The following is a 21,529-nucleotide window of genomic DNA, read 5'->3' as shown; positions in this document are numbered from 1 at the left end:
TTAGGAATTAGATAAACAATTACCATATTATGTTCAATCTTTTTAATGTGCCTGGGTACACAGAAATAAAAACACAAAATGCACAGTATATTATAAGGAGAAAAAAAAATCCTCATATATAAAGTTAATTTTTAGTTAGCTTTGCCTTTGATGTCTCAAACAGTTCCCCAAAAAGCAATTCATCTGAAACAGGTGGATGATTTGTGAAATTGGAGGCATGAGCCTTGAATACTTCCCCAGTAAGCTTAAAGAAACCTGGATTTAGCCTTGCTTCACTATCCTCTGGTATACACAAGCTCCAAGCACTCACCACCCTCACCTCAAGCACATGCAGATTTGGGCCTGACACAGACTGGAACAGTTCTCTTAACAGTGCTTAGGTTATTAAGATTTTTATATCCTACCAAAAAAACAATGGGAATCCAGTTTCCAGCAAGTAAGTATCATTCTGCAATGCTAGTTGAGACATTAACTTGAGCATAAAACAGGAGCCACCCCCAAGCAACCCATTCTTCCTCAATCACTTCTCCACCATAAGAAAAGGCAATAGATCAGCAGCAAGATGCCTGATGTTTTCAAGAATATCTTTGTTACATTCTTCTCTAAGCTTTTTATTTCTTTGTCTGTGTTATTTTTATGGGATATTTAATGGAAGGTTTCAACAACCCCATCACAGAAAGAAAAGAAATAGGAAAAAAGAATAATTAAATTTTTAAAGGTTCTTTCTGAAGGAAAATGGTCTTATATCATTTTAAATGTTTAAAATCTAGCTGACTCCGGTATTTCTCATGATGACTTCAGCAACTTGGAGAGCAATTTAAAGACATGAAGAGAACTGGGAAATACAATCTATAGTAAAACTACAACAGATTATCCCATTTGAAGGGAGAAACAGCAGAACATATGTTCTTGACTTCTGAGAAGAGTTTCATAAACCACACATTCATACAGGGTCTGACACCACCAAGATCCACACTGCTACAGGTCAAAGCAGTCAGCACACAGCAGTGAACCACTGATACGAGGACTTCGATGTCTGTGGAAACCAGCCACTGGAGGGATGGGGAAGTGTCTTTCACCATAAGAAATGCATCTGCAAAGGCACAGCACACACGGAAAAACTACAGCTTTTATAAATAACAGAATACAAAATTACTTACCTTTTAACTTACCATCTGATCCATTGAACTGCATCTGTAGGCATACTTTTTACTGCCGGGGCTGTGCACCCATGCAGCCAGGAGAGAGAAAGGAAAACCCTCGGTCCACGTATCAAAGTAGAAAGTTTGAAACTGAATTCATGGCTGTGTGGTGTCCTAAATGCTGTACCTGGGCCCCGTTTGGTTTGTGGTATGTGCTGGCAGGGAGTGCCAGAGGAAAGTGGGGCTATGGTGGAGCGTGCTGTGGGGAGCTGGATCCTGTAAAAGTTGCTGAGCAAAGTGCTATTTGATAGAGTGCTTATTTATGTGTGTGTTTTTTGTTGTTGTTGTTGTTTTTTTTTTTATCTTTTTAACATATTTTGTAGATAAAACATGCATGGTAAGTGGTGTGGTGTTGTATATGAACTGAGTGCAGAAACAGAGAGAGGAGAATGCTTTCTTTTGAACTGGAGGTGATTTTCAGGTTGGCAAAGCTTGCCTAAAAACAGGTGGTGATCAGTTTGCAGCTGGCAAAGTGATTAGTTTAAGGGGGTGTCTCAGGTGGTGAGGGAGAACTATGTAATTCCAATAGCTTTTGCAATCTTGTCAATTCTTGACAAAAAACAATTGCTAAGGTGTAAGTACAGCATGGTCTGAATGGCCTCCGCTTCTCATCTCTGGAGATCAGTTTCAGTGGTGTTCCTGGCCTCTGCTGTGAGGGGAGGATTCAGCCCTGGCATTACAGGACAATGAACAGTCCTACAGCCTGAGGAATTTGAGAAGGATGGTAGCAACAGCACAAAAATTCATGGGAAGCGCAAATTTATTGACTTGGGCTTATTACTTCCCATGCTGTCAAGAGGTTGCAGGTTTTGCATCCAAGCATCAACCCTCAAACGTGAATTTACTGAAGCACTTAACACACCCCTAGGGAAGCCACTCTGAGGCTCAACACTTCTCCCCATTAAAAACCAGCACCTCACTTCAAAAACGAATTTTGCCATCACCTCCAAGCCAAGAGAACCGCACCCTCAACCACTGGCCCCTCACGACAGGGGCACCAAGCCACGCCATGTCCTACCGTTCGACGACAGGCGATGAGTCTGGAGCACTCCTCCCTCAGCAGCAGCCTCCGCCCAGCATCAGGGCCTCCACACGGTGGTCTCCTTGAGGCAGGGGCTCCAGCGGCGTCTCCTCAAAGCAGTGTCTCCTCATGGCATCTCCTCACAGCAGGCTGCCCAGGCCTAATGGGGGAGCTCAGCTCCAGGCTTTCAGGGACAAGACCCCTCATCCCACCACCACTCGTAGCACCACAAGCACAGCAGGGCTGGTGGTTTCCTCACAGACAGGCACAGAAGAGGAGCCTGCCACCATCAGCAAAGAACCACAGGAGGCAGGCAGCGGCCAGGATCAGTCTGGAGCACGGGGTAGGCCTGTGGGGAAGAACATGAAGTGAGGGCCAAGGCGCAATGCAGGGAGGGTAAACAGAGCAGCTGCTTGAAGCCACAGTGGTGGGCCCAGATAGGCATAATGCTTACCAAACTGAAGGGCAGCACCCTGGAGGCTGAAGGCCTGGCTGGGGAAGGAGATTCTGACTGGGGGCAGAGAACAGTGCAGGCCCCAGGGCAGCCTGCCTGCTGCAGCCCTGCACCCTCCATCACCTGAGCACCTCCAAGATAGCTCCACCCTGAGGGAAAAGCCTCAAAACGCTGCTTTTGGCGCCACAGTTCCTTAAAAATATAACACTCAGACACTCTCCTCACCCCTACAGCCAGCAGCAACGGCTGTGGAGTGGTGGGGGGACCCTATTTATAACCTCGGTGCTGGGCGGGCCTGGCAGCCACCGCCATTTCGAGGCCTGCAGGGAGCGCTTTGCCCCTTTCTGTCAGCCCCAGATGGCGGCGGGCCGAAAAGGCGGGCTTCCAGAGGGCCGGCGTCGAGGAAGTTTCTGTGAGGAACCGTAAAGAATTAAGGTTTGCTAAGGGTGCATTCAGTCTTTGTGTGTACTAAGTAATTCCCAGTTTTCTACTTAACTAATTCTCTATGTGTTTGGAGAATAGGTGGGAGGAAAAAAAAAACACTTTTGTTCTGTTTTAATACCAGAAAGATAAGTATAGTTACAATTGTTGACTTTAAGTTGTTAATACCTTGTATTAGAAAATAGAAGCATTGTTGTATGAAAATCTCTTCCAAGTTCTTTCAATTCAGTGCAAGAACTTTCATTGTTGAAGGTTTTTTACGTAAAGTATCTGCAGAATAGCTGGTGTTAATAAACATTTGCAGATGTAATATGCTAGAAAGTGCAACAAAAATGGGGGAGTTTGCCTCAAAAAGGACTCTAGGAAGAGATCTTAATACTCGTTCGTTCTTTAAGGTAGCAGTTTGTTTTTCCTTTCTTACCCAGTGCTGATGAAGGTCCTGGAGCTGACACAACCCTACTGTGCTGCTGGGGATGGCTGTGACCAAGGAGATGAGGTACCGATGGGTTACTGGGGGTGCCCTGTGTACGGATGTGACTTCTTGTGATATAATCAAGGATAGAAAAGGCTTTTGCTTCAGACACAAAGCTCATCCAAGCTTCCCTACCAAGTAGTAGGAAAACCATTTCTGTTCTAATTCTCTCAGAATTGAGACTTGTTACTTATTGATATTGCTAGTCCATTTTTTGAACTTGCCCTGGAAGATAAAAGAATACTCATAAAATCCAAATTACATAGAAGCTACAAGTAGGATCAGGTGGGGGAAAGAATGAGATTATATCTGTTTGGGTATTTCCCACCTGGTTTTGTTTAAGGTTGTTCTGTTTGCTTTGTTGCTTGTTTTATCCCCTCCAAACACCATTCCTTATTACATTTCTGTTTGAAAAGTAGAAAGGAAAGATCTGGGCCCATTATCAAATTTCAGGGTCCTTTTCAAAGAAGAAATTCATAAGGGTTCTGTGAAAAAGCTTCTTATCACATTTTTTTAAGCTGATAGAAAATACAGCACTACTAACTGTGATAGGAAGCCTTTTTTCCTGGTGTTCCTAGGCCAGTACTAGAACGATGATGCTGACATTTACTTTCACAGACCCTGCAGAAGTATTGTAGAAAGTCCTGGGAAATCTTAAAGCAATAAAGCAGCTTTCCCTTCCTTCCTAGTTTTTAGGGTACTGGATCACACTTTCACATTATTCTAAGGGCTGGAAGAGTAGAAAAACTGCCTCTTGCTGGTGTTGGAAACAGCTCCCTACGTAGTCACAAGACTCCCAGGTTTTTCAAGCAAGCATCAAACCAAAGCTAAAAGTCAGATGATGAACGTTGCCACCTGGGCAGCCCTGTTTCACTGGCCAGAAGGGAGGGAAGGGGGAAGAAGGGACACCTCTTAAGGGGAAGTGAACTTGAAAAGAATAGCAGCTATTGTGCTTGGTTGGAGCTGTGAATGAGAGCTGAAGCAATGTGTTTAGCCTTGCCTATTTGGGCTCTTTTAAATGAAGAAGGCTGGGCTGGGAAAGAGGGAGGAGGAGCAGAAAATAAAAAGAAATGTGGAAGCTAATCCCAAGCACTGTGAAAAGGTCATATGCTTCGATATGAGTAATTAATTTTCTTAGAGCAATGTTGAAAAGGTTAACCTGATTTATGGAATGCAATTTAATTTAAAATGTGTTGTGTACCTTGTTAAAAGGGTCCAATTATAGCTGCTAATTCTGTGGACTGACACATGTGGTATGGTCTGATAATAACCCAGTGTGAGGGGGAATATGTGCCTTTCAATAATTAGACATGGCCTATTGAAATTTGAGGGGGAAGGGGTAGAAATGCTTGAAGAACAACTGTTTTCTTTGTATCCAGGTCCCTTAGTACTGTCTTTCATTTACCTGCACTGTGAAGTACTCTGATTCATTTCAAGTCAGGTTTGCATTCAGAGTGGCAGTTTGAGACTGGGTAAAAATGCATGATATTTACAGATCAGCCCACTTGTCTCTTTGGCATAGACAACAGGACTCCGATTTAAATGGCCAGAGTGTGCCCTGTGACAGGAAGGGACCCTTCATGAGCAGCTCACACCATAGCCCTGAGAGGTGTCTCATTGTCTAAAGCAACTGCCACAGCGTGCTTCTGGAGTAGGGCTCCTTGGCTGGAAGGACTTGTGGTCTGAATCTGCAGTCTGGAAATATTAATCACCCTAATTCACTCCTTGCTTGACTGCTCATCCTTCCTGGACTCTGCAGTATCCCAATTACCCTCTGCTCCTGAGGAGTGTGTGCCTGGCATCCCCCAGAGACCTGCTGCTGTGCCTTGCTGCTCTGCTCCTCAGCAGTAGGGAGCATGAAGCACCCTGTGATGGTGCAGCCCTGAAGCCATGTTCTACCCAACCCGCAGTGAAATGTGTTTTCCTCCAGTACCTTCTTATTTTCTGTCAGTCTGTCAGCATGCAATGTCACTCCCATTGTGTTTTGTAGCCACTCCTTCAGTGAGCAATTAATGCAGTGCACATTAATGCAAAGTGACTAATAGCTGGGGAGGGAGGCATTCCTGCATGTAGCACATAATGTTTTGAGCAGTGTTCTGCATTATTCCTTCCAACAATGAGCTTGTTCTTTGCTCGATACGCTTAAGATTAATGGAGGAACAGTTGTAACCCAAAGAACTGCTTGACAGAATACATTTGTTCCTAACGTGTGGTAAGTTGCTGCCAAAGTAGCGTGGCTACAAATGGTTGCTTTGGAGGTGGTAGCCCAAGCTGCATGAAACGAGCAACTGCGTTGTCTTAGTTCGAGGGCTCTCTGGCTCCAGGTGTAGCAGTAGCTTGGTGAGCAGGAGGGATTCTGCCAGGGGAGGAACTCTGCAGCTAAAATACTCCTGGTTGCAGTTTTTCATAAAGCTAAAAAATGTGTCCGGTATTCAAAATGGAGGTTGTAGTCAAGCTAAAGGAGTTTCCAATGTCAGAAACGTAGTGAGATGTGTATAGATGGATTTCCAAATTATCGTAGGCTGCAAGTGCTGAGCAATTGCGACATGACAGGCACTGTCTCCTTGCTTCCTGGTACCCTCTTATGCATCATTTGTCAGTGGTGTTTGAGGAAAATAAGCTGATGTACTCAGGGTTATTTGTTGATAAGCATCATATTTTTACTCCTTGGGTATTCCATTTGCTGAGGAAAGTATCTCAAGCTTACCTTAAACTTTAATGAAGTGCTGTACTACTGGAGAAATAAATCAAACTTTTCTTTTCAATAGCATTGAGTGGTCAGAGACAGGAGCAGCCTATCTTTATATTAACCTTTCCAATTTTCATTGCTGTGACATTGAGTATTGAAACTTTTTGAAATCTTTAACAATCCAAGGATTAAAAAACTTTCCTGTTGGTCTGGAAGGGCAGGGATGGTGGAAGAAACTACAGCCTGTCTTGAATAACCCCAACTATCCCCATGTTCACTTCTCTAAACAAAACTCTTCTCGGCCGTTACCTGGAACTGCTTTCTAATGCCATCACCAAATTAGCTCAGCAAACTGCATCTTGTGATAACTTCATTATGCTATATTGATGTCTCAGGAAGCTGAAAGGAATAAAATGGCAATTTAGCATAATGAATAACTGGATGGGGATGCCAAGGCAGTGAAATGGCTTTTTCCTGCTCTACCTTTACCCAGTCAAAAGTCATCCATTTCACTTCCTGGTGTGTGTTAGTCTCTTATCAGGCTTTCTCACCCAAAGAGAATTCTGCCCTCAGAGGAGCACACAATGATTAGCATCATCAGGTGAAAAACTGCTGTTTGTATTACCACAATATTAAAGGGGCAATTGTCATTTCTCAGCTGCAAGGAACACTTAAAGCAAATTACCTCGATTAAGAGAATAAGAATTGGGGAACTGCTCTCAATCTGATGCATTGAGAAAATCCTCAGATAGGATGCAACATATCTGTTTGTCATTGGGGGTTTAATATTTACTACTGTTTGAGATTTTTGTCATGCTCTATTACAATTCATAGATTTGTTTCTGAATTCTATGCACTAAAATGCTTTGATTTATAGGGTGTAGTTTCTTTTTTTCTCTGAATTCCTTTTTATATTGCCATAAATGTGGTCAGTGATGCTTATCTCATGATATTAATGTGCCTCTTTTAATTATATTGTCTTGCTCAAGAAGTGCACTTAGTTTGAAAGAAACTACAAATTGTTAACTTCTGGTAAATGCACTTTTCTAGCTGGAGTGCCGAAGGCTCCTTCTGCACAGCTGAAGAACAGATACCTTGAGTGGTCGTGTTCTGATCTCAGAACCGTAACTAAGGTCCTTTCTGAATCTGCCTCATGTGGGACTCCAGCTTTAGGTCTCGCCATCAGTTTCTGTGCTTTCTCATTACCTGTTCTGTGGCTTCTCCTTCCCACTAGATGCCCCCCGAAATGCACCGCGTGTAACAGCCTGTTGGAGCAAACCCAGCTGTCGGCCTTGCATGGTGCTGCCCTGCTCACTGAGCCCAAGGAACCACAAGTGTGCCCGTGGGTTTTGACTTCCCCTTTTTAGGGTCAGGGTGCTATGATTCCCTATTGATTACTTCATCTGTGTAATTACAATCAAAACTACAGGGATTTCAAGCCTGATTGACTTCAAGTTAGAAATCTATTGGCTTGGCTGGGCTCCTAATCAACAGGATTAGGAGAGAACATTGTTTGGGCCTGTTTTTTTCTCTATAGGCTTCATTTTAGGCAACCAAAGATTTGATAGAAGAGGTTTGCAAAGGGATGCACTCTTCCACTCGGCAGAGCAGGGCTTGCAGGCGATTTAGCTCCTTCATTCCTGACCGCAGCTCTGCACGTGATCAGCATGCACAACTGGCATCCTGTTTTTGTGACCTTTCTACAGTAACAGTGTGTGCAGGAGTCAGAACAGAGACCGGCAGGAATGGCAAGAGGAGCCAAGGAGCTGTCTGGCCATGGGCCCTGCTCCCAGCTCGTCTTTGGGTACCTTGGGGACATCAGTGAGGAGGATGGATGCTGTTAGGGGAGCCCACGTGCTGGCTATGTCCCTGAGCAGGCAGTGGGTTCCCCTTCCCTGCCTGCAGGACCCATCGAGGCAGGGGACAGCCCCTGCCTTCCCTGGGGCAGTCAGACCTGCTGGGATCTGGGCAGGGGGTTCACCAATACTCCCTGCTGAGGGAAGGGCTGACAAGTGATGGGTGCTTGCTTCCAAAAAGTCTCTTGGCCTGGTGTTTGTCTCTCTGAGCGAAGGAGCATTAGTAGGCAGGGAAAGGGATTTTTTCTTTTTTTTTTCCAAATAGGTTTTCATTTAAAAGATGCCAGAGCCAGCAGATTAGTGTCTTGACTATATAGGTTTCCTAAAGATAAGGCAGAGAAATTGATTTCAATTACCAAAGTGGATAGACAGGCTGTTCTGCACTCTCCTGAGGATTGTTAACCCTCAAGAGACAAGAAATAAAAACCAGGAAGGGAGGCGGTTTAAATCTCAAGCCATTTCCTTAGGAACAGCAGTGTCTCTCACGAGCATAAATCCTCACAAAGGGAGAGAGGTAAAGAAAGAGGGTTTATTTGAGGATGTATGGTGATCCTTTTGATACTTGGGGATTTCAGCTAGCTTTCAGGTCCTTCAGCAGGGCTCAGGAGGCCAAGGGTTAAAGTGACTGCAGGGATTAAAGGATTTGGTGACTCACAAGCACCAGGTTCTCCTTTTGGAAGAGCAGCCTGGCTGCAGGGAGGCTTCCCTGTGGGGGCTGAGTGGTGTTGGACCCCAGCTGAGCTGGCTCCCAGTGCGGCGGTGGCTCTGCTGGGCAGCCCCTCTGCATCATAAGGGCACGGCTGGGCAGTGACAGCAGCTCAGGTGTGCCTACAGAAAAAGATCAGCCCCTTCGAAATTTCACACGCAGGGCATGCGAGGGGGGTTGGGGTTTGTTGCAGAGCTGGCACCATCCCTCACCGGCAGAGTGTGTGGCACCACGGCACAGGAAAAGGCAGAGGAGCGATGCCACCGGCATTGCAGAGAGCTCAAGGTGAGCCTGGGGAGGGCAGGGGGAAGGAAAGGCTATGCAGGGAGAGAAAAACAGACCTGGGGGCCAGGGCAGCAGGAAACACCCCCTCTGTGCCCTGCTGGAGCTGCAGACAGTGGCAAAAGCAGGAGGTGGCTGTGCATGTGCCTGCGAGGGAGCAGGGGCAGGCAGCTGCCTGTTCCCTTGGCACATGTGGGCAGGCCGCTTCCCCTGCCTCCTCAGACCTCTCCCATCTGCTCTTCCCATATTTACACACCCAGCAATTTCTAAAATGTCTCCATAATTGTGTCCACAGGGTGCCTGCTTTCCTTCCCTTCTCAAATTCAATTGCCTATTTTTCACAGCTTCGCTGCTGCTTAATAATGGGCACCTTGCAATAGATTTTTCCACTGTTCACTTGCTGGGTGTCTTTTGTCCTACCACGGGGAAATTTGCCCCCATAGGTCTCACAGTAGGCTTCTCAGCTGGATTTCTCACAGGCTTTTATTGCCAGCAGCCATCTGCTCTCCTCTCCAATTACTCCAGCCCGTTTCTTTGATAATATGCTTTGCTGGGTTCACCAGCAGCTTCTGCCTCTTGCTAAACCTCCATGCAGACCGTTTTCTCTCCCCAGGGCATTTTGGTGAGGGGTTTCACTGGTCAAATCTTACGTTGCACATCGCTGTTTCTGAACAGAAGGAATTCAGTGGTGCTGTGCTGTGAGAAGACCAATGTGATGAGCATATTTAAGCAAGGGAAGGCGCAGCATATAAATAAGACTTTGTTCCAGGCCATGGAATGCATTTTGTTCCTGGAAGCAGCTCAGCAACTGCAGCTTTTTTGTCCTTTCAAATAAAATTACATATTTAGAGAAACATCCTGTGATTTGTAGCTTGTATGAGTTGTAACGTGGACAGGGACTGCACCTGCCCTTGCAGCAGCAAAGCTCTGGTGAAAGAAATCCACATTACAGATAGAGCAGGAGCACCGGCACTTACCGCACTGACTCTATCTGTAGGCATCCTGGCCTCAGCTTACATCAGGCTCAGAAACAAGGCTGATCCACCTAATATCTAGTTCCTGCTCCATAGTTTCATATATCAAGGGGAGAAAAATTGGTTGACTTTCAGCATGAGCAAAAGCAGAGACAACCTCTGTCTTTTTTCTGGGGAGAGAAGAAAAAGCAACTGGGGACCAACCCTGGGAGCGAGCTGCTGTTCTCTTGCTGCAGCTCTGCAGGACATCACCAGCACTGATGCCGCAGGAGCACCTTGCTCCCATGTAATAGCTCTCAAGGAGGCTTTCCCATGCCTATCCTCAGTGTGCAGCATCCTCTTTTCCTACATCTTGCATTTCTCAAAATTCTGCACACTCCAAGGAGAGAGGATGGCCCTGCCATGCCTGCGTGGCACAGCTGATTGCAGGGGTAGCCCCTGGCACCAGGCCTAGGGAGGCTGCAAAACAGCAAATAGTTCTGGAGATGTTTGATTTCCTTCCTAGCCACTCCTGCCTAGTGAAAAAAATGGTTTCTGACACACCAGACATGTTAGCAAAAGTATACCTAGATAAAGAACTGTGTAGTTTTTTCAGACACTCACAGCCAGAATGTTTCCATTCCCAGCAGTGTTTTCGGCAAGGAAAACCTAATCATTTCCTCCCCGGTACCTCACTTATTTTCCTTCTGACTTACTCTGTGGACAATTCCTGGCTTTTCAGATGAAGATCTCGTGATTAAATGCTGTGGGAGTGGGTGTCAAAGAATGTATTAATGGCATGTAACCTCATGCTCGCCCAGCCTTATCCTCCTCTGCGCCGTGCCAAGTAACACAGTGGGACCTTGATGTAGTGCTGGGCTTGCTGGAAGCGCCAGCGGTGAATATTACCAAGATAGATGCTTTGAGGGGGCTAATTGGGTAAAACTGGATTTCATTCATTACCCGGGATTTCCAATGGACTTGCAGATTTTTTTCTGCTTTGCTTGTAGCTGTTGGCATCATTAATGCCTAGATTTAATATGACAGAGCTTTAATTGTACAGGACAAAGGTGCCTGGTTCCCTGCTTCACTGATCAATTCCAGTTCGTAAATTATCGCAGAAACAAAACTCTTTAGCAGTGCTGACAATTAAGTAACATCCTGATAAACATCCCCTTTTGTTTTATTTAAATGAAAATGCCTTTATTTCCACAGAGTCGTATCTTGTAACAATAAGATTCACTGTCCCTGAAGCTTGGTTAATTAAACACAGTATTTGCAATCTACCAAAACAAGCTGTTTTATGGGAGCTGATAACAGGGTTTCCATTTCATAATGTGAACAATTGGGTTATGCAAATGCCAGGATTTTAAGCCCCTATGATCTGTTTTTGTCGCCTTATTATCTGTTTCTGTCTGCAAACTCCAAATATAGACATCCCAATTAAAGCGGCTAAATGCCATTAAATCCAACTAAGATGTTTTTATCAGTTAAAAACTTCCACAATTTAATTAAAAATATGGTTTGAAATTGGCCTTTCCTGGCCCAAACTCCACTCCCACGTTCCCATCTGTTTGATTCAATTCTTCCCCGAGCACCCCCGTGGTTTTCATTCCCTGACATGGCTTACGAGCCCTTTGGAGATGGTGAGAGACCATTGCTCAGCCCAGCCTGTGCCCACCCCTTGGCACGTGCGTTATTAACGCAGCTTCCAGCTGACTCAGTGAGCCTCGCTGGATGGTTTGGTGCAGAAACAGGACTTGGATGTGACAGATGAAGGATCCTGCCCAGGCTCCTAGAGGTGACAGTACTCGTGGAAGATCGTCCTGCGCAGCTGATCTGATTTCCCCCGTAGAGCATGTCGTGTGTTCGCGGTGTCACGCCGTGTGTTCAGTGTATCTCGTAGCTGCGGATTAGAAGCAAGAAGGAAATGTAACCGTGAAATTGGGAACAAGCCCGGGTCTTCTCCCAAGGGGCATCCTGGCTCTGGCGTGCCCTCAGCAGTCTCAGGCGTGCACTCGCTGGGTATCTGCAGCTCAGCTCGTTCTGTCAGTGACAGCCTGGCTATCTGAACGTGTCCGTGAGCTCACTGCCGAGCTGTGTGCTGAACACCGGGGTGAAATACAGGAGTCTGTTCCTTCCTGGACCAGCTGTTGCTGAGACAAGTTATCTTCCCCATCCTCTTTGGTCACCGTGTGCCACGTGCTCCCTGCACGAGGGGTGCAGGAGGAGGAGGCCCTTCTCTGCCTTGCGGCTTGGAGTTTCCGAGCACGGCTGAGATAAAAGCCAGTCCCTTTTAATAGCCGCACGTGGAGATGAGGCGAACACGAGGCTTTCAGAGCGCTCTTGTCAGGGAATTGCTGGATGCCTCTCAACTCCCACTTTTCCCCAGGAGGATGTAGCAGATCACCCCAGCTATGTTCCAAGCAGGCTTTGCACTGCTTCCGAAGTGCAGTAATTTAACTTTATATCAACCACATTTGCAGCAGCTGTCAGTCAGCACGACAGCAGTATTAACACTCTTGATATCTTTGTTGTGAGCAACAGAGAATGTAATATTCTTGAGGGAAGAAGCAGCAATCGCTTGAGCAGTTGCTTACAACCCAAGTGACTCTCTATTGAACTGGGAGAGGTTCAAACTGAATTTTAAACATAAGAAAAGACTTGCTTTTAGAGTATAAAGTGACTTGAATTAACTTTAGACCGACAAGAGGAAGTAGAGGGAATCACTGGAATAAAAATGTGAGACGGGAAGATTAGAAGGACACATTCTGAAATCTCATAAAAATGCAAACTCACTTTTTTCAAGGCATTGACTCTGTAATGGCAGATTTACATTTCTTTAAAACTTGCAGGGAGGGGAAGAAGGGTGATTAAAAGGGAATTTGTTATCCTTGTGGTCTTAGTTGAATACAAACCAGTTGCTCAGAGAATACTGAGGGTAGTTTCTAGTCTACATTTTCACCAAGATGTCCAATGGGAAAATAATCGTACTGGATTTCAAGCATTGGTGTTTGTCTCCTCATTCACGTCCTTTTTGGGGGAAAGCAAGCGACCATTCTTTGTTTCTCAATATTTACTTTCTTTAATTGTATCTAATCTCCCTCTTCCCCTCAAGAAATACCCCTGCATTAAGATAAGACACTGGTTTTCTGCACTGGGAGGATGTATTCTACTTACTAGTTGTTTTTTTTTCCCACAAGATTGATGACTTATTAAGCTATGATTAATTACAGGTTTGAAAATAAAATTAAAGAAAAATGCACTTCTGCTGATTCTGCTCTTGGCTACCCATGCAACTTCTGCCATTGCTATGTACCAGAGGTCCATAAACATTTTTTTTAACACTCTTCTTCACTGAAACCCAGCTTTGGGGTTCCCAGCTCTATAGGTCCATGGCCTGAGCGAGAACACATGCTGATCACACCATGCAGCCGCTGTTTTTTCATGCAGGTCCGGAGCAGGGGGGTCCCCAAAAACTTCAGCGGTTGTCGTAGCCACAGCACCTCAGTGGGTACCAAATGGGGTGCCCCAGCCTGATGTACCAGACAAAGGAGAGGGGTTTGCCAGCGTCGGAGAGCAGTGAGCACCAGCTAAGCCAGCCGAGGTGTTCTGTGCGTGCTCAAACACTTTGCATGTGGTTCTGTGCTCCTCGAAGCAGCGTGCCAGCAAAGGGGACCGAGCACCTTGTGCTCCCTGGCAGCACGCAATAGAGATGAATAATGGAGCCAGAGGAATGGCTCGCAGGCGTATCCATCACATACGAGCTGATACTATCAGTCGCAAAAATACCCTCGCCTTTGTCTCATAAGCCAGGCAGTGCAGAACTGAGTGCGGGGTGGCGGTGGTGACCGCAGCTCCTGGAGCACCAACCACATTTTCGGGGAGGAGCTGTGAGACAATGAAACCTGGAAGTGCAGCCGAACGCTGTATGCCTGCAAAGAAGCTAATGCCTTGCTGCCAAGGGAGCCCACAGCAGCAGTTGTTAACCACGTTATCAGCTGTGTTTTCAGCTCTAAAATAGAAGGCTTGGATGCTAAAATTAACATTGAGCAGACTGAAATGAAGGAAAGTGTGATGTGGATCTTCGAACTCCAAAGTGCGAGAGAATAGAAAGCAGGCTGCTTTATTGCTGTTTTACTTTCTGCTTGCACAGCTCCTGCGATTGCCTGTTAGGTGACATTTGCACTAGAGCAGTGGCAGTTTAGTGGAAAATTAAAAAAGAATCAAACACTTGTAACCCAAACTGTTTGCATGGCAGAGTCTGCAAGCCAGCAGGGCCGGCTGTCAGCAGCTCACAGAGCAGAGAGGCAGAAGGAAAAGACAGGATTTGGTGACAGATTTCTGAAGCAGAGGTGTTCTGTCAAGATGGTGTGTAGGGCTGAGACCAGGCTTCGTAACAACAGAGTGCAAAGGGCAGGCAGGAAAGTCATCCTTCTTCCAGCAATGAGTGCAACAAGCCAAGGGGCCAAAGTTGTAGCGGGCCCGTATCTTTCTCATTGTAAGTATTCCAGATGGCGAAGAAGCTTTGGAGGAGATGTTGCAGCCTGCAGAGCTTCCCTTTGGATGCCCTGCTTGACGCTTCACCATCAGGATCACAATTAGCCGTGAATCCCACTTCTCCCGGTTTGTGGAAATGTCAGCTTCCCTGATATTCCTCAGGGAAAATGTTTTTGAGAAAAACACAGATGGTAAATCAATTCCTGCATCCTTCCTTCCCCCCTTTCTATCAAGCTACTAGCATTGTCCTTTTGGGAATGTACTTACGAACCATAAACATCTGTCATTTTGCTGCAGACAATTCCCAGCCTATAGCCGAATGCCTTCCTCCCTCCTTTATTTTTTCCCAGAGGCTTTTCTGGCTGCGCTGGGTATAGTTTAAGATGACTGGCACCAGCGCAGGTGCCCACAGGCGGGAGCTGGCTGACATTTGCCTTGGTACGTGAAGTGAGGGCTCGTGGCTTGTTTTCCATCTCGAGAGGCAGCAATTTAGAGAAAAAGAAATTAAAAGACGTTAGGCTAGGACCAGAAATAGCTCCAACAGCAACTCAGGACAAAGAATTATGGAACAAAAAGTTAAAGAAATGTCAGTAAGTGAGCATCATATTGCAAGTTTTGGAGTCCATCCACCTATCTTGTGTCCTGCTCAGCGTCAAGGTTATCGTTAGCCGTGTGGATTGCCAGTGCTGCTGCAGGATCCCTGCAGCACAGGGCGCTGCACAGGCTCCGTACTGTGTTTCAGAGGGAGCTGCACTGCCTCCTGGGGGAGAGAATCCCACCTGAGAGCTGCACCAGCGCTGATGCAGGTACAGAAACACCAGGAAAAAAAGGCGCTGATAATCTCATGTCAGCACAAGGTGAATGCTCCCTACGTGAAGGCACCAGAGCTCAGTTAACCAGGGTAGGCATACTGGAATGTCCCAAAGAGCCTCTGTCTTCACCCTTTGATGAACGTCACTGAAATTTGCATTCCTGGGCTCCACAATCAATTAAAATTTTCCTCTACCAGGGGCAGGACAAACTTTCTGGCTATGTTCCCTTGAACAGCTCGGTGCGGGCAGCTCTCCGGGTGGCTCGCTGCGCCCTTCAGAGAGGCAGAGGGAGGCAGCAGGGAGCAAACTTCCACCACCCCCTGCGCCTGGAAATTCGCAGGAGCTCCACGTTCAAGCCAAGGGTATCGGGTCCTGGTTCCCAGCTGTGAGGCCGGGAGCCTCTGGGGTTTGTTGGATGCTTTCCAGCTGCCACCTGCCTTCCCTCCATTGTGTGTCATTTGTCACCGCTGAAAAATAGCTCAGCTGCATGGGCTTTATTCGTAGTTTTATGAAGAGTATTGTTGCTATTTTATTTTATTTTCCAGCAAAATTCACATTCGGGGATAAAGTGCCATTCACACAGGAAGATTTAGTCCCTCTTCATAAAGTTATACATTACAAGTGAAAGGGGAACAAGCATGGGCTGGCAGCAGAAAATTGAATTAGCTCAGCAGCACATAACACAAAATAAGATAAATACTGTACGGAAATATAATTGAAGCTGTATTATTTATCCTTCTGTTTGGGGTTATTTGTCAGAAAGCGAGCTGCAAGTTGCAAATTAAAATACCTATTGATTCTAAAGTTGTTTTAAAATATTTTCTACATTCAGATCCTTTGAAACAATTATCTCAAGGTGTCATCAAACAGCCGAATCCTTATTTGTATCAGGTTCAGGGAGATAATGCATTTCCAGCCTCTCTCCATGGTTCGTGAGCATTTCAGATGACACTTTTTAATAGAGATTAGTTCCTCTGGGAAGCAGCAGGAGTACGGATGTGATCGGAAGGGCAGCAGGTTTGTGCCGTTGTATTTGTTGACTTGAGCTTCCAGGTTGGTGCCAGGGAGCAGGGCAGCTGAGCTGCGGTGCCCAGCACAGCCCGGTGGGGTTGGGAAACAGGCTGGGGATCCCCGCCTGCTGGCAGGGATCGGCCCTCGGGGAAGGAGCTGGGCTCTGCGTTAAATGATCTGTGCTGAAACAGAAGGGAACTGCTCCTTCTGGGTCACACTTCAGAGGAGCGTCTTTGATCAAAATTCTCCCCGTCTCCCTCAGATTAGCATCCACCTGCAGGGTTATTGCTTGAATTTAAAGCTGGGGTTGAGGCAGGAGAGCGTTCACCGGCACCATTAAACTTTTACCGCCACGATGCCACCTGCAATTTGCCTGGTTCGGCTCTTCAGCGATTAGCTCGAGCTGTGGACAGAGAATGCGTCACGGGGTTTGAAATTAATTTGCAGAGCGCAGTACGGCAGTGGCAGGACAAGCCCCCAGCTGAAAGTAGTGGAGTTCAAATGGCAGTGTCGTGGTGGAACGGGAAGGGGGCCATGGGCAGAAAGAGCCCCGGCCCTTCTGGGCAGGGCATTGCAGTCCGTGCTGTGGGGCAGCCGATGCTCTGCTTTGACCCGTGCCACTGCTGAGGAGTCCTGCTGGTGTCTCCGTGCAGCAGAGAAAAATTCTCTTGATTCTCTAGAAATTAGGTGCTTACTGTCCCTTTATCTAAGAAAAGAAATGTAATTTCCTCATAAATTTGTGTAATTTTATAGTCTTTTATTTTCACTCTGACTTCCAAACACAGGTTTAAAACCAGGAGGGTTTTCTTCCTGGACTGAACTTGCCAGCAGCCCTGGGGATGCATTGCTGCATCACAGACTTTAACTCCTGAGTAAAAGACCCTTTCAAGTCTTCCACTTCACATTTTAGAGTTTTCTTTTCCCTAAAGCTGACCTTTGGGGCCCAGTTCATCAAGCATGAGTTTTTACGCCCTGGGTGGAATCCTGATCTTAAACAAGCCCCAGCCTATGGCCCCAGACCCCAGCCACTGCCAGCCCTCGATTCCAGGCGCATCCTGTAAAGCTTCTGAAAGTCATCAACTCTTGTGATTAAACAGGATTCAGTGGAGCATTCATCCAAGTCTTGATGAGCTAAAGACTAATGAACTAATTAAAGAGGCTTCATTGTCTCAACAGGGTAGATCAATACCTTATTATTGTTTTCATGAGAAGAGAAGCAGGAAGAAAGGTGAGGCCAGAAACACTGCAGAAGAACTATTTGGAACTGAGGGTCGTGGAGGCAGATCTGAAGTGCAGACCTTGGAACGAAGGGATGGAGGGAAGGAGAGGCACGTTGCAAGCCCTCTGTGCTTGTGGAAGGAAGTTGGGGAGTAGATGAGGGGACTTGGACCACAACAATGACACAAACTTCGTAGTTTTCTATTTACAAGCCTCCTCTGCAGACAAGAATAGGCAAAGAGAGGGGAGGTGTGGGTGGAAATAAATTACCAGAGCAGTAGAGATCACTGGCCCGTGCATTTTCAGATATATTTTTCTTCCAACAGTGACCAGATCCGGAGAAAGCATAAAGCAAGCTCATCCTGTGCCTAAACAACTGGGTGACGCACTTCTCATTAGTGTGGAGGAGTAAAGCGATAATTTTGTTTTGACTCCCACTGCTCACTCGATAACCTGTAATGTAAGTTGCCATCTGCCTGGCAGCTAACGGCAGACAGCATCCACATGAAAAGCGCTAGCCGGCCAGAAATCCAGCCCGCAGAGCCTGCTCCCTGCCGCAGCAGTGGCCAGCTCAGCCCCTGGCAAGTCTCGTCCCCTCTGTCCTCCCCCTGCCGCTCTCAGCCCCGCACACCATCCGCTTCCTTTTCCCTCCAGCAGTACCAACGCTGTGCAGCAGCAGAGGAAACCATCCTCTCCATTTCTGCAGTCATGTGGGGTCTGATTCTGATCCCAGCCACCCCAGTCCAAATCCAGCGCATCACCCCGTGCACATCTTCGTGCCGGGTTACCTGCAGTGGAAGCAGAGCAGCCAGCATCCCTGCTTTTCCAAAAGAAAGGCATCAAACATTTTTCCCACTACAGAACTACGCTTGTACACTCCTGCTTACGTTTTCCCGCTGTAACAAGAAGGCAAATAGTCCATCAAATAATATTGACTATTCTCATTACAAATCTCTGCTGAAGACAAATACCTGGAAAGGTCATCCAGCTGTTTCTGTGTGCAGGCTGTCAGAGTCAGGGTGGATGACAGCGTGCTAGCACAGCACTCCTGCCTTGGCTGTGTATGCGGCAGGAGAGACTCGGATAGAGTTTGGGGGGGCTGCTTTTGTTTTGCAAAATAAACAGAAAATAGCCCTTGTGAATACAAAAGAAAAAACAAAATGCATAAAAAAATCCATCCGCTACAGCATTTGAGCCATTCTCCATGGGTCCTCGGAGTCTCTTACTGTTTGAGTTAAGGCTCCTTATATAAAGTTTATGGGTCCCATCAGGGTGTTTTTAGTAGATTACATTCAAACCAGCTCATGCAATGTGGGTATGAAGCAGTCAGTAAATCAGCTAGCTTAGCTCGTAAGCTTGTACATGGCTTTCCCAATGAGTCTCAGTGCTGGTATAATACCTCTTATTATTAGCTGACATCTGGTAAACAAAGATCCTGCTTTTGATACACATTGTTGGTGCTTTTATAGCCTCGGCATACACACAGTGCTTGGGAAAATTGCCACTTTAATAAGGAGCTGAAGATTTGTCTACAAAATGGTCAAAGCGTGCCTAACAGCAGTAAAGGCTTGCTGTCTTTTCACTGGCCCCTCAGTTAATTTGACCCTTATTCCTTCTGATGCTCAGAGAGGTCAAACCCTGAGGAAGATGGCATTGGGATATCTCAGATCTGCTGCATCTGCTGCAACCATATGGCAGACATCTATCTCGGTTAGTGGAATTTATACTTGCAGGGTATATGTTTTAAGATCTCCCCAGCTTTTCTTGCTCTATAAATTGCTCACATCTAGATTATTTGAGTCGTAGGGACAATAGGCTTATATGGAGTCTGTAAACTCTGGGCTGGGACAGTTGATGTGTTTCACGGGCCCCTGAAGAGTGTCTGGTCCTTGAAGGCAGAAATCAGACCAAGACTGCGCTTTCCGGAGTTTTATTATAGAGACATCCATCTTTGCCAGTCGCTTAGACAACAATGTGTCGTCTTGTTTTCAAACAGATGCCTCCAATCTGAATTTCACTCACATACGTGCATTTATTATTCTCAGCACCGCACTTTGATTTAAGCACCAGGACTCCAAGCAACTTATGTCTTACACATCACTCTAACAACGCTCCTGCTACTGGCCAAGAGCAAGCAGCAAAGGGAACCTGCCATCTGTATGAAGTGCGTTCACTTTGAAGAAACAAAAATCATTTCTTTGATATGTGGCATCGGCAGATACGTGATTTGCAAGGAGAGTCATCGGCAAATTGTTCTTCTAGGGGCAGTTTATTTAAATCAACTGAATGCTGATTTATTTGCTGTGCTCTAATTACTAAGGCGAAAAATGACTGAAAGTCTGGTATTACCAAAATCCCTTGCCTTGTAATTGCCACCGTTTGTGTGGTGAGTGTTTCACAGTGCACCAACACACAGCCTTCACTACTGCATACAAAAACCTCAGCATTTAATTAAAGGCAGATAAATCACTATTTTTACCATTTTCCTTTCCAGTTGTCACACAAAGCCGACTTAGGAGAGGCAAAAGAGTCCGGATGCTGAACATCTCCTTTGAAAAGCTGAGAAGACCTAACGCAGAGCTCTTCTCTTTTTTCCCCACTTTGCATGGGAAGAACTGCATTGCTTGGTAAATCCTGCGTGTGAGAGGAAGATGCCAGCACATCAGGGCTGGCAGCAGCTTGCACAAACAAGGCATCAGCAACCACATGCTGGTGGCAGCAGGAGGGGCTGGGGCTGGTGGCCCCTCGGGCAGTGGGTCCCAGGGAGCCCAGGCCAGCGCCGGGACCCCGCGGGGATTCTTCCCCGAAGCGCTCCGAGAATGAAATATTCTTTGTTGTTCTGGAGCCTGAAACTTCTTTCCTTTCGTCAGAAGTTGGTAATTGGAAAGCAGCAGCTTAGGCCTCCAGAACAGAAAAAGCTGAATATTTCTACATTTAGAAATGTTTTTGAAGTTTGGATTTTTTAGAAGCAAAGCCCTGAAATGTTCAGTGAAAGCCTTTTCCGTGGGGAAAATCTGTCTGAATAGACAGTTCTGAACAAGCCTGTAATTGGCATGAAGTAAATAAACAGGTCTTGCTTATCAGTATCTGCAATAAATTTTGTGAAAAATAACATTCTAAGATACAGAAGCATATCTCTTTTTTGATAAACACCTCTACAAGTGGCACATTTCCCCTCCCTCAGGGTTTATCCTTCCCTGCTCATTATGTTCTGTATTCATCATCAGAGAGTCGTATCTCCTCATAATTTAGATAGTGCAGCTGATAGTGTTATGGATGGCACAGTTGCAAATGGAAGTTCGGCTTTGATTTCCATTATGCATTACCTTGTCTGACTCCCTTTTATTGTGCAGTGGAGTAAATGACCTCCCAGATATTCAGGTTCAGATGTGGATGTGTTGGTAAATTCGAGTCTTGAAATTTCCATCCAGTGATAAAATGGAATAATAAAAAAATCACTTTCTTCTGCTAATACCTGAGCTCCTTTTGGCTGTCACAGCAGCATTATGACTAGATTGTATTTTGTAATATATAAGCATGGAATTCAAACGATGTGTGCTGGTTTCTCTTGTTGCAAAATAATACAGCATAGGCAAGAAAAAAATCAGTAGATGAGTTGTTCCACTTTTATTACTATTAGTTTTACATGAACTTGACAGATGATTGTTGGTATCAAATTTGTCAAGTATAGCATTTAATTAAATAGCCTTCCTCTTACCAGTGTTGAACATCACCTTGAATAAAATTACTTGCCTCGGATCCAGGCGTGGAAAGGTATTAGCAGAAAGGAATAGGTCCTTAATTGTGTAGTCACGTTGGTGTGAAGGCTGTCCCTGCTCCGTTCTCTGAACACTGTTGACTTGCAGCCAGAAATGGCTGCTCGAAACCCACAATTAGTCTTCTTGCTGTTAT

At 45.9% G+C, this 21,529-nt stretch overlaps 1 protein-coding gene across 27 annotated transcripts in view; it reads left to right on the top strand.

The window, feature by feature from the left end:
* The first annotated feature begins 2,964 nt into the window (after positions 1–2,964).
* Positions 2,965–21,529, top strand: part of LOC308182563 (uncharacterized protein) — a 66,938-nt gene continuing 48,373 nt past the window's right edge. For 11 of the 27 annotated variants that reach the window (XR_013941862.1, XR_013941863.1, XR_013941864.1 and 8 more), the window contains exons 1-2: positions 2,975–3,112; positions 3,544–3,614. Coding sequence is in view for 4 of the 27 variants with exons in the window: in XM_080567431.1 (XP_080423557.1) it covers positions 3,035–3,089; positions 3,544–3,614 (126 nt within the window). In the remaining 23 variants the exon portion in view is untranslated. The other 16 variants (XM_080567431.1, XM_080567432.1, XM_080567433.1 and 13 more) reach the window with 13 other exon arrangements.

The sequence above is a fragment of the Anser brachyrhynchus genome (genome assembly GCF_964034855.1).
Source record: "Anser brachyrhynchus genome assembly, chromosome: 24".
NCBI lineage: Eukaryota > Metazoa > Chordata > Aves > Anseriformes > Anatidae > Anser > Anser brachyrhynchus.
This window is presented reverse-complemented; position numbering and strand designations above follow the sequence as displayed.